This window comes from Callospermophilus lateralis, chromosome 8 (assembly GCF_048772815.1).
Source record: "Callospermophilus lateralis isolate mCalLat2 chromosome 8, mCalLat2.hap1, whole genome shotgun sequence".
Classification (NCBI taxonomy): Eukaryota; Metazoa; Chordata; class Mammalia; order Rodentia; family Sciuridae; genus Callospermophilus; species Callospermophilus lateralis.
Genome location: NC_135312.1, coordinates 58,238,456 through 58,250,582, shown reverse-complemented (window position 1 = coordinate 58,250,582; position 12,127 = coordinate 58,238,456). Strand labels below are relative to the sequence as shown.

Here is a 12,127-nt window from a genome sequence, read left to right as displayed (position 1 = left end):
CCCAGAAAATTAGGGAGTACAACGAGGCTCCTCCTGACAGGCCAATATCTTCTGGGAAAAGGAGTGTTTGAAAAGATGGGCAGACCAGTGTCTGAAAGGACTTCACCCCACTTCCTCCTCACAGGCCACAAAATGGGCAAGAAGAAAGGAAAGGGAGAAAAAGCACAAGGACCGCACACAGAGGTTTAAAGACAAGCAGCCAACCCTGAAATTCCCCAGCCTTACCCCCAACAGAGTGGAAAGGCCAAGCGAGGGGGTGGGAGGAAGTGTGGGGGCCAGTGTCCACCTACCTGCGCACCACCAGCCGGAGGGTCTTGTAGGAGCCTTTCACAAGGGAGACGGCCTCCCTTCTGGAGCTGCTCAGTGTGACCTCATTGATGTGGACGACCTCATCCCCGGCTTGTAGTTTGGCAGTCACCAAATCGGCTTTGCCCCCTTCTTCAATCTGCTCAGAGAGACAAGAGAACCAGAAGTGAGCTTCCCCCAGCCTGGAGTCCAGCTGACTGCCCCAGGCCCTGCCTGGACTCCTGCAGAGCCTGATAAACCGGCTCTGATGGAGCACGCCCTTGCACCCAACCAGAGGGTAAGCTTCCAGAAGGCAGACAGGTCTTCTGTTTTCCACACCCTCCGGCACTCAGCAACACTGCCTGGAGTGTGCTCGCAAATGTTAGCTGAAGAGATGAATGAAGGCATTTGCATCCAAAGACCAGTATCTTGGGGGCACTCAGGAAATACTCCCCTCTTACATCTCCAACTCCTGGAGCCCACATGCAGCAACTAGTTTTGGGTTTTTTTTTTTTTCCTTTAGAAGTTGAGTTCTTTTCACCTCACTTTTTGGCCCCAAATTAAAATTCCCTGGATGCGTAAAACAGCACAGACAATGGAATTGACTCAGCACTAAAAAGAAGTGAGTTATCAAGCCATGAAAAGAAATAGAGAAATAGCAAAAATGCATTTGATGAAATGAAAAGCAGTCAGTCTGAAAAGGCTCCATACCATATGATTCCAACTACATGAGACTCTAGGGACAGTACAGAAAGATCCTTGGTTTCAAGGAGCTGGGGAGAGGGAGAAATGGATAGGTGAAACACAGAGGCTTTTTAGATAAATAAAATGATGTGATACCGTAATGGTAGACACATGTCATTTGTCAAATTCAACAGAAGGTACAACATCAAGAGTGAACCTTGCTCTAACCCATGATTGACTAATGTAGCCACTGCAACAAATATAGCACTTTGGCACTGTTGTCAACTGTGGGGGAGTCTAAGAATGTGTGGGGAAAAGAGGTACATAGGAAATCTCTGTACCTTCTACTCAATTTTACCATGAACTAAAGCTGTTCTAAAAAATAAAGTAATAAAATAAGTCATACTTCATTCAACAAAGATATTCAACACCTGTATTATTCCAGAAATTGTTTTGCTGTTTGGGCTGTAATAAGGAACAAAATAGAAGAAGAAGAGGAAAAAAAAAAAAAAAACAAAAAACCTTTGTTCTTCTGGTGTTTAGATTAACAGGTGGAGGAGAAGAAGCCAACGACAAATATAACACATAGGTGTGATACAGCATGTTAGTGATTGATGATGTGTTCTGGGAATAAACAGAGGTAAATAATGCTTGATCCAGAGACCACAGGCATTAGTAGTTTTATATCAAAAATGATGAAAAGGAAGAAAAGGGAACAAATGAAAACAAAAAACTGATTCATATTTTATTTTTTTCACAATTACTTTCCAGAATTGCCAACCTATTAAAAATCTTCAATAGGTCTTAAGATATGTAAGACAGACCAGGCCAAATAACAACATATATGATTTTTTTTTTTTTTTTTTTTTTTTTGGTACTGGAGGATTGAACTCAGGGACACTCAGCCACTGAGCCACATCCTCAGTCCTATTTTGTATTTTATTTAGAGACAGGGTCTCACTGAGTTGCTTAACCGCCTTGCCATTGCTGAGGCTGGCTTCCTCCTATCTGAGCCTACAGAGCTGCTGGGATTACAGATATGCGACACCGTGCCCAGCGAACGTATATGATTTTAACGATATAAAATAGTTTAAATTTATAAATTTGGCCCTTGTATAACTTTTATTTTAATAATTGAAATAACCAGCTAAAAATTGCCGCAGTCCGGCTGCAGCAGAATAACCGGGGGGTGACGAATGACTTGTGTATGTTGATGCAGCAGGAATGGAAGCCCTTTATTGTAGGATCTGAGCGATATTTATACATTTTACACAGCTTATCTAATTAGCATAAAATAGATACAGCAGTCAACCAATAAGGAATCTCCACACTTAATGGCTCGCTTTTGTTACTTCACAAACCACTCCCTCTGGCATTTTGCCAGGCGCCATCCAGACTTGTTTACAGACCTTAACAAAAAATAATATTTCTATTAATTTATTATTAAATTATTATATATTTATTTATATATTATGAAGGATGAGAATAACATATAAAGTGTGTAAGGGGTCAAGGGAGTAGGTCCCTACCCTGCTGAATCCATATTACTCTCTGAAGGGAACCATTGACTGCTGTTCAGTTTATGCATTTCATATGTTTTTTTTTCCTCCTTGTTATAAAAATGATATCACATGCCACAAACCTCCTCAAGCTTTTTTGGCACTTGAAGGAGCAGCATTAAAGTGAGGTGGTGAACAATTTGAGGAGTCAAACAGATAAACTAAGTGAGAGGAAGTTACCTGTTCTCTCTGAGCCTCGACCTCATCTACTAGTGGGACTAATGATGTTACCCACGTGGCAGAACTACAGTGCGTATTAATGAGATACACCACATGAACTGTTAAATGCAGCTGGTTTACTGTAAGACCTCAAAAGTGGCAGCTATTGTTTTCATATACTATATAGCGTGAAGATATTGCCAGTCATAAAATAACTTTAATAACATCTTGGTTGTTCATTGCACAATACTATACAGTGTAAATATCTCTTGGTGAATTTAACCATTCTGTATTGATGGTCATTTCTTCCTGCCTTTCTATGCATCTCATCCTACTAAACTTCACTTCCGACCTTCTGCAAATTCACCACAGCTCTTACATACTGCGCACACTATAACATACAGGCTTTTACATCATTTGCTCGAGTTTTTCTTCTGCCTGGATTTCTCTCCCCTACACTGGCCTCTTCAGACACCTAAAAGCTGCAGTATGCTATAATGGTCAAGGTGCTCTGGAGCCAGAATATATGGATGGCCCTGTTTCTTAAGAGCTGTGTGGCTTCGAACAGGTTATTGAACCTTGCTTTTCCTGGGTTTCCTCTTCTGTAAAATGATAATACTTACCTCATATATTGTGAGGATTAAATGAGTTCAAGCAGATAAAGTGCTTAAATAGCGACTGACTCATAATATTATTCGATAAAGTTTAGCTATAATTACTACCCATCCTTTGAGGTCAAGTTCAAGTTCCATCACCTTCAAAGCTTTCCAGGCCTCTCATCAATACCCACCTCACTGCCTTGCCCCATGCATTCTGACCTTTAAAAATTAAACTCTAGGACTGGATATAGCTCAGTGGTAGAGCACTTGCCTGGCATGTGAGAGACCCTGGTTTGTTTCCCAGCACTGCAAAAAGAAAGAAGTAATCACTCCCCTTGCCTCAGTTTCAAATAACAACCCCCCACCCCTATTTAAAATAATACATAAACTGAAATGTGACACTTAAAGAATTTATTATTTTGATACTACTTTAATATGCAGCTGTGATTATCACACCATCTTTGGGCAAAGTTATTCGTGTCTATGCCTGATGCCTGTTCCCTGCCCAGCTTGAACTGTGAACTCATGACTTCCTCTTTACTTCTGCCAGAATGCCTCCCCTGAGCTTGCACATAGGACCTCCTCAGAAAAGACTGGTTCATTTATTCAACATTGATTGAGTAGGTATGGAGATTCAAGTTGGGGTACAATGATGAACACGATAGATGTGGTCCTGCTCAAGGTGCCATATGTGGAAGTGAATCCCCTCTGCATTATTTGTTGACAATTTCAATAAAATGAGAACTAGGATGTGATCAACTTCTTATATGAAAAAGGAAGTCAAGAAAGCTCATTGTGTAGCTAATTATCATGCCCTCATGATGGATTTTGTGTGAAAGCAAACATGAGGAAGAATGTCACTATTTCACTGTTATTCACTGTTCTCATAAACTATTTATGTGTTGACAAGAGTTTCTTAAATTCTTCCTGTTGCACTAAACTTTTAGGTATAAAATGCTAACCTTTTCAATGTCAATTGAGATAATAATTTATGAAATTGAGACAGTGAGGGTTGGGATGATTTTTTGAAATGTCATTTATCAAATACTAGCTGGGCATCTACTACCTGCTTGTCTTCTTGCCTTGCTGAGGATGGGGCCCAAGCATGTTAGGCAAGTGCACTACACCTGAGCCACACCACCAGCCCCGGCTCCATGTTTTGATTCTCACATCTCTCCATACTTTCTCAGTGACTCATGCTGTCTCAGGGTCTTAATTATTATCATTAGATGACTTTTAATTCTTTTCTCCAACACTGATCTTTTACACCAACTCCTATCCTGTATTTTTAGTTTCTTGTTTTCTCTTACTCCTTTCTTTCCCTCCTAAACCTATCTTCTTCTTCTTTTTTAATATTTTTAGTTGTAGATGGACATGATACCTTTATTTATTTATGTGGTGCTGAGGATCGAACCCAGGGCTTATGCTAGGCAAGTGCTCTCCCACTGACCCACAACCCAAGCCCTAAACACCTCTTCTGTTACAAATGTTCTCTTTATAACCCAGACTGAATCCATCTCTCTCTCCCTCTCCCAATTTCTGCCTGTCTTGAGACAAGCCTTAGTCACCACCTTTGTCTTGGGTATTTCAGTACATGCCCTATCTATTCTTTTAGTTTTAAACTCCTAAAGTTAGAGACTTGTGAACGCCTTCATCCATTCATCCTAAAAATATTTTTTTTTAGCATCTATCATTGTTAGGCACTGTTCTAGAACTGGGGCTATGTCAATAAAGGAAACAGACCACACTGCCTTCTTTCTTAGAGTTCACATTCAAGTTTGTTTCCAGTATATTTAACATCTGTGTATTTTTAAGAAAATACACATGCTCTGTGGCATGTCAGAGAGCCTCTGGTGATACAAACAAGACTGGATTATTCTCGAAAGCCCTTTGATTGATTCATATAAACAAGTCTTCCTGGGAGGTCAGGCCATTTCTAGTGAATAAGAGACCCTCATCTACCTGGTTTCAGCTAGCTGGGTTAAAGCCACTGTCCCCGTGTGTGGATTACCTAGGACCCACCCCGCCTCACACCCCTTCCTCCTTCACTCCTGCTGGCCTCATTTGGTTGCACAGGGCTCAGTGAATTCGCTATTTGTTGGCCACTCAGTATTAAACCTGGTTACCAAGCAAGTTGAAGATATTGGCTAGAACAAAGCTGTGACTTACCTTAGTCTATAACGTTGTTGCCATATATTATCACAAGTGATAAATTAAAATGTTGACGTGCTTTTGCAGATTGATGGCAATGTCCTGAAACTGACTTAGGTTTATGTTGACTATTCACACAGTTCATCTAAAATCATTGTTAGGACTTTTTTTTTTAAAGTATATTTACAAAATATTTAACAATAATCTTCCCGACCTATTCATCAAAGAGAATTATACTCTTTCTAATCTTGCATCCTGCTGATCCTGTCTGTCAACAGGATTTGGTAAGAAATGAAGCTTATTATTTTAAACCTTTGGACCAATACTTGAGCAGCTAAAGAGGTCCTGGAATTGTTTGTCCAATTTCACCTGCCTAGAATTTGCTTATTCCAAGAATGTGATTGTCAACAGGTTAAATGACTTCAGATAACACCAGGTACACCCTGGTGGGAATCCCAAGATACAAACTAAGGAGAAGGTGTGTATGCACCCAGGGGAGTCCAGACCATAAGCGTGCTTTCCTTCTCTAGAATATTAAATTTATCCACACATATAGGATCAAGTTGATTTTGTTTTAATGTCTCTCTGTTCTTTTTTTCTGACATGAGAGGGGTTAGTGTATGTTTTTTAGACTGTTTATAATATTTTACACATATTTACAACCTTGCATCGGGCCTGCACACAATAGGTGACCAATAAAGATTTATTAAACAGATATTGGGGCAACTGACTTAAAAGAAATAAAGATAGGCTGGATATACCTGTAATCCCAGCAGCTCTGAAGGCTAAGACTGGAGTATTACAAGTTTGAGGCCAGCCTCAGCAATTCCATGGGGCCCTAAGTAATTTAGTGAGGCACTGTCTCAAAATAAAAAATAAAAATAGCTGGGAATGTGGCTCAGTGGTAAAGCATCTCTGGGGTAAACCCCAGTATTGAGAGAGAGAGAGAGAGAGAGAGAGAGAGAGAGAGAGAGAAGAAGAAGGAGGAGGAGGAGGAGGAGGAGGAGGAGGAGGAGGAGGAAAGAACAAATGAATCAAGTTATGTATGATTTGATAAAAGTACATTTGAAATAAAAGCATAGGCGCCGAAAGGAGAGTTATGTATACCCATGGCAGCAGCTGGACGTAGAGCTGGGAGGAGCAGGATGCCAGCCCATCTCTTTCCCTCCCTCTTAACCCTCCTAATTCAATCAAAATGAGGAAGAATGAAGTGGCCCTTTGGGGACTGGTCCAATGTTGTGATTCTCCAGGGGCTTTGCCCTCCAGATCCAAATGCCTCCATTCTGTCTCCCCAGCCTTGTCCCCCATCTTTCCAAGCAAGCCATCAGCATTACCTCAATCACCAGCCTGTCATCGGTGCAACCTAAGGTCAGGCCCCTTCTCACGACCCTCCTTGCCACACTCAGAGTAGAAACCAGGCATCCCTGTGCTTCACAGGCTGGATTTGGGTCTCTTGGCTCTGTGACGAGTGCTGCTCTGCCCCGTGCCTGCTCAGTGCCTGATGGCATGTGGAATAAGCCCAGCACACTGCTGCCTCACAGCCCTCACAGCAACTTGCTGTGGCCTCAGCCTGGATGCTTTCCCCCAGGTGACCTTGACTTTCTCCCTCAATCCCCCCACCCCCAACCAGGTCTGTATCCAAATTTAAATATGTAAAAGCTGGAAGAGGCCTTTCCTACCTACCCCTCTAAAATTTCTGTGTGTGTTTATGTGTGTTTGTGTGTAGGGGTGTGTGTGTGTGCTAGGGATCCAACCCAGAAGTGCACACCCAGCACGTTCTCTACCATCCAATTACATTCCAACCCTGTACCTCCCTATTTTTTTTGGTACCAGGGATTGAACTCAGGGGCACTCGACCACTGAGCCACATCCCCAATGCTATTTTGTATTTTATTTAGAGACAGGTTCTAACTGAGTTGCTTAGGGCCTCACTAAATTGCTGAGTATGGTTTTGAACTCATGATCCTCCCACCTCAGCCTCCCAAGCTGCTAGGATTATAGGTGTGTGCACCACAGTTCCCAGCTCTGCACCTCTAAAATTTTAATTTTCCATAATACTACTTGTCTTCCTTCTCAATTTTATTTTTTTCTTCAACACTTAATTCATGACATATTTTTTACTTATGCATCTTGTTCTTTGTCTGTCTGCCCCTAGAATGCCAGCCTCATGGGAGAAGAGACTTATGTCTGTCTTGTTTGCTGTTGTATCCCCAATGCCCAGGACAGACTGGGGAATAGAGCAGTGGGCACTCAGTGTTTATTGTAGCTCATCATTGTAGCTACCAGTTGCTAAGGGTCTCATGCTCTAATGAGTTTATGGTATCATCTTTATTGTTACAAAGTCCCCTTAAGGTTATTATAAATGCCCTCCCCCTTTTTCATATTCAGGATGGAACCCAGGGCACCTTACCACTGAGCTACACCCCCAGAACTTTTTATTTTTTATTTTGAGACAGGGTCTCACTAAGTTGCTGAGGTTCTCAGCTACATTGCTCTGGCTGGCCTCAAACTTGCAACCTTCCTGCCTCAGCCTCCCAAGTCACCGGGATAATTACAGGGGTGTGCCATTACGCCCAGCTAATTGTTTTGTTATGTAAATGAGAATACTAACCTGCAGAGGAGCAAAACAGCTTGTTCAAAGTTGCACAGTCAGTAATGAGAGAACTGGGAGTGGAATTTCAGATTCTGACTTCAAAGCCCACATTCTCCAGCCTGCTGCCTCTGAGAATCCTCCAGATCTTTGTCTGTCCACTAATATTTCTTCCCTTTTCTGCCTAATCCTTCAAGTGCCCTGGAGACCTGACACCCCACACTTCTGTGTACTGATCCTTGTCTTTCAGGGATCCTAAGAACTCTGAACCTATTAAAGGGGCTTAGAAGTCCAACAGAATTCCCTGTTTACCCCTGAGGAAAAAAAAATGTATTGGCATACACTGCCCTGGGGCAGGGAGGTGGCCTTGCTACATAACACTGAACACATAATGCCCCCTATTTACATGTGCCATTTACAGTTCTATCTGAAGTTTAATTAAAAATCAAACTTACCCTGCAGACATCTACCACAATTAAATTTCACCCGTGAATTATTTCTAAACCCTTGAGTGACTGATTTTTCCTTTGCTGATTTTTGTACCCTGATAATGACTAGGCAGGAGCACAGGGAAGAAGGGGCTCTTCAAGGGCTCACAGTTAATGTAAGGTAACACACAACTTGTTTGCTGTTTTTTTTGCAGTTGGTGATTTAAGGAGAAATGCACTCTATGTTAAGTGTAATAATGGTACTAAGAACATAAGTAGAATATAGAAAGATTAAAAAAAAAGATAAGTAGATAAAGAAATACATTAAGAACCTCTTGGACAATGCAGTTCTAGAATTGTTTTTTCTTCTCTGGGAATGGTCATTAGGGACAACCTGGTGTACATTGTTGGTTTTGAACCATTCATAAAGTGGGGACAATGAAATAAAGTAAAATAAATGAAAGTTCCTCCCACGATCTATTTCTGGTTTCAGGTTGTATGAAATTAACCAGCATTTGGTGGCAGGGAAACCCAGAACTAACTGCTGGGCTTTAAAACACAAGAGAAGCATTTCAGTGAGTTGCATGGAATGGCACAAGGGTTCAAATGTGATGCCTCCCATGGTCCCCACCTGCTCTCAGCTAACCCCAAATCATTAGGCTCATGTTGTTGAAGATTCCTTTACCAGGTCACAGAATGGTATGTATTCTGGCAGCAGAATGTGTTCACTCCCTGCAGGCAGGGAGACGGGAATCCTGAGCTCCAACCCCAACCCCAGCCTTTCTACCTACAGGACCCAGGCTGGGCCCCTCCTCTATAAAGTGTGGATAATGTCGCGTGTTCTGCATCATGCTGAGACAGAGCCTTACAAACAGAAATGCGTCTTTCTCATATTTAAGATGACCAACAGGAAATACTCTATAGTTTTTTTAAATACATACATACCCCTTGATATTAAAAATTATGGAAACCCTTTTGTTACTTTTTAGATAGGTGGTTTGTTATTCTTTTCAAGTTTCATAACCTGGATGGGAAGCAAAAGGAGAGAGGTTGAGGCAGTGTGGTATATAAAAAGGGGGAACTCTGGCATCAGACCAACATGGGTATAAAGCCCAATCTCCAAACAGGGTGATCTTAAGCAAAACATTCATCTACTCTGAACACTTGGATTTGTACTCAGATATGGAACCAAGAAAACAAACCACAGAGAGTTGGGGTGAGGATCAAGTGAATGAAGACACAAAAAATCCTCATCCCATAGCAAGGCTTCATGAATTTCATAGTTTTATTTAATAAAATTATTATTTTGTTTTCCTCACAATGTGCACATTAGCAACTGCAGAGAACAAGGGGGAGAATTTACTGGGAACAGGTGAGAGATTGTTTTCTTCAAGTCAAAGGATGAGAGATAATTTGATTTATAAATGAAATAGGAGACAGTCCCTCCTTCAGAAGGAAGTTTCTGTTTCAGAGAGAGGTCCCAGGGCAGGAAGTTACCCGGTGACATCCTATGGAACAGCCCCATGATCAGTGGCCCTGGAAAACCAAGACGTGCTGGAAGTTCTTGATTTACTGCTCACTGGAGGAAGGAACCCAAAAGAAGGATCATGTCAAGCTTCACTGGAGCCACACAAGCCACTCAGTTCTCCTCACTGCTCTGAGGAAAGGTCACAGGCCCTGTCTTCCCTGAGATAGTTGGTGCTAAAAAAAACAAGTTCGGGGATCATTAAAAATTGATTCATCAGTATTTGTTTCTGTCTATATAGTCCCTGCCTCATCCTATAAAAGATCGGAGGCAACTCCTTAGAAATATAAAAGAGGAAAGGAAATAGTTGAGGAATCTGAGTAAAAGTGGGGAAGTAATAAAATAAAAAACAAGGGCAAGACTAACTGCAAGGAGTACACATGAGGGGCTTCTTGTTATTGAGCTGGGTAGTCACTATCCCAGGTCTCCACGGTTGTAAGTTTTCACAGGGAGGCAAAGTCTTCCTAACTCAAAAATACTCACTAGCAGACAGGCCAGTCATGAAATAAGGCCTCCGCAATCCGCCCAGGTGTGGGACAGCAAACAACCAATACAACAAATAAGAAGCGAATCAATGGCATAGCCAACTGGAATATCTTTTTTTTTTTTTTTTTTACATCTTTTTTTTTTTATTGGTTATTCAAAACATTACAAATATTGCAGAATCACATCGGTTACACATCCACATTTTTACATAATGCCCTATTAGTAACTGTTGTATTCTGCTGCCTTTCCTATCCTCTACTATCCCCCCTCCCCTCCCCTCCCATCTTCTCTCTCTACCCCATCTACTGTAATTCATTTCTCTCCTTATTTTTTTCCCATTTCCCTCACAACCTCTTATATGTAATTTTGTATAACAATGAGGGTCTCCTTCCATTTCCATGCAATAAGGCAAAACATAAACCATTGAGGCTATCTTAAAATTTTGTACAGAAATTAGAACCCAGACCGTCAACCTGATTGAATTCTTCATTCTGAGGCTGTATTTATAACTTACATTTTTTTAAAGAGTAAGGTTAAACCAACTTATTTTCATAGTCATTGTCTCAATTTGCAACTTTATAAAAAAATCTAAAATCATATTTTGGTCCTTGATTTAAAGTAAATTCCCAGACAGGTGCAGTAGTGCACACCTCTAACCCCAATTACCCGGGAGGCTGAGGCAGGAAGATCACCAGTTTGAGGTAAGCCTGGGCAACTTAATGAGACCCCATCTTAAAATAAAAATAAAAAGGATTGGGGATGTTGCTCAATGGTAGAGCACTACCTAGGCTCAATCCCCATTACTGCAAAAAATAAATACAACAAGTAAATTCCCTTAGATAAACTTTTTTTGGTACCAACTGTTTGCAGATAATAAAGGCTACTTGGAATAGTATAGTGCAAATCTGGCTTTAAGCTTTTCAGTGGCCAAAGCACAGCTTTGATAGAAAAGCCCTGGTGTATAATATAAAACCAGGAAGTCATTGTGGAAAACTGGAAATAATGGTATTGAAATCTACCATTAGAACTCAAGCCCAAACTGACTTCTAAGAAGTCTAAGAAGATAGAGACCATTCTTTCTAAATTGCTTTGTGTTTGGTTTCACAGTGTCACATGCTATGTTAGTTAGCTTTTGTCACTGTGACCCAAATGCCTAACAAAAACAACTTACAGGAGAAAAATTTTGTTTGGGCTCACAGTTTCAGAGGTTCAGTCCATGGTTGGCTGACTCCATTGCTCTGGGCCCAAGTGAGGCAGAACATCATGGAGGAAGGGCCTGGCAGAGGAAAGTGGCTCACCTCAAGGCAGCCAGAAAGAGGGAGGGGTAGAGAGGTAGAGAGGAAAAGTGCTTGAGCAGAGAAGCCAGGAACAGGATATAACTCCTAAGGGCACATCCCCAGTGACCCACTTCCTCCAGCCATGCCTCATCTGCCCACAGTTACCACCCAGGAGTCCATTCAAATTCATCCATTAAATAAATGGATTCACTGACAAAGTTACAGCTCTCATCATTGCCTAAAAGCCTCACCTCTGAACCTTGCTGTATTGAGAACCACGTCTCCAAAAAAGGAGCTTTTGAGGGAACATTTCCAAATCTAAATCATAATATATGCTAAATGCCAAATGAGAACAATGGTGTCATTGATGTTCTTCAGCAAGTA

General features: G+C 41.3%; 1 protein-coding gene across 1 annotated transcript in view; it reads right to left on the bottom strand.

Moving 5' to 3' along the window:
• The window catches only part of Shroom3 (shroom family member 3), a 302,185-nt gene that overhangs the window by 202,665 nt on the left and 87,393 nt on the right, over positions 1 to 12,127 (bottom strand). Inside the window, exon 2 of the mRNA XM_076864300.2 lies at positions 291 to 445. Coding sequence (XP_076720415.2) covers positions 291 to 445 — 155 coding nt within the window. The remainder of the gene's footprint in view (positions 1 to 290; positions 446 to 12,127) is intronic.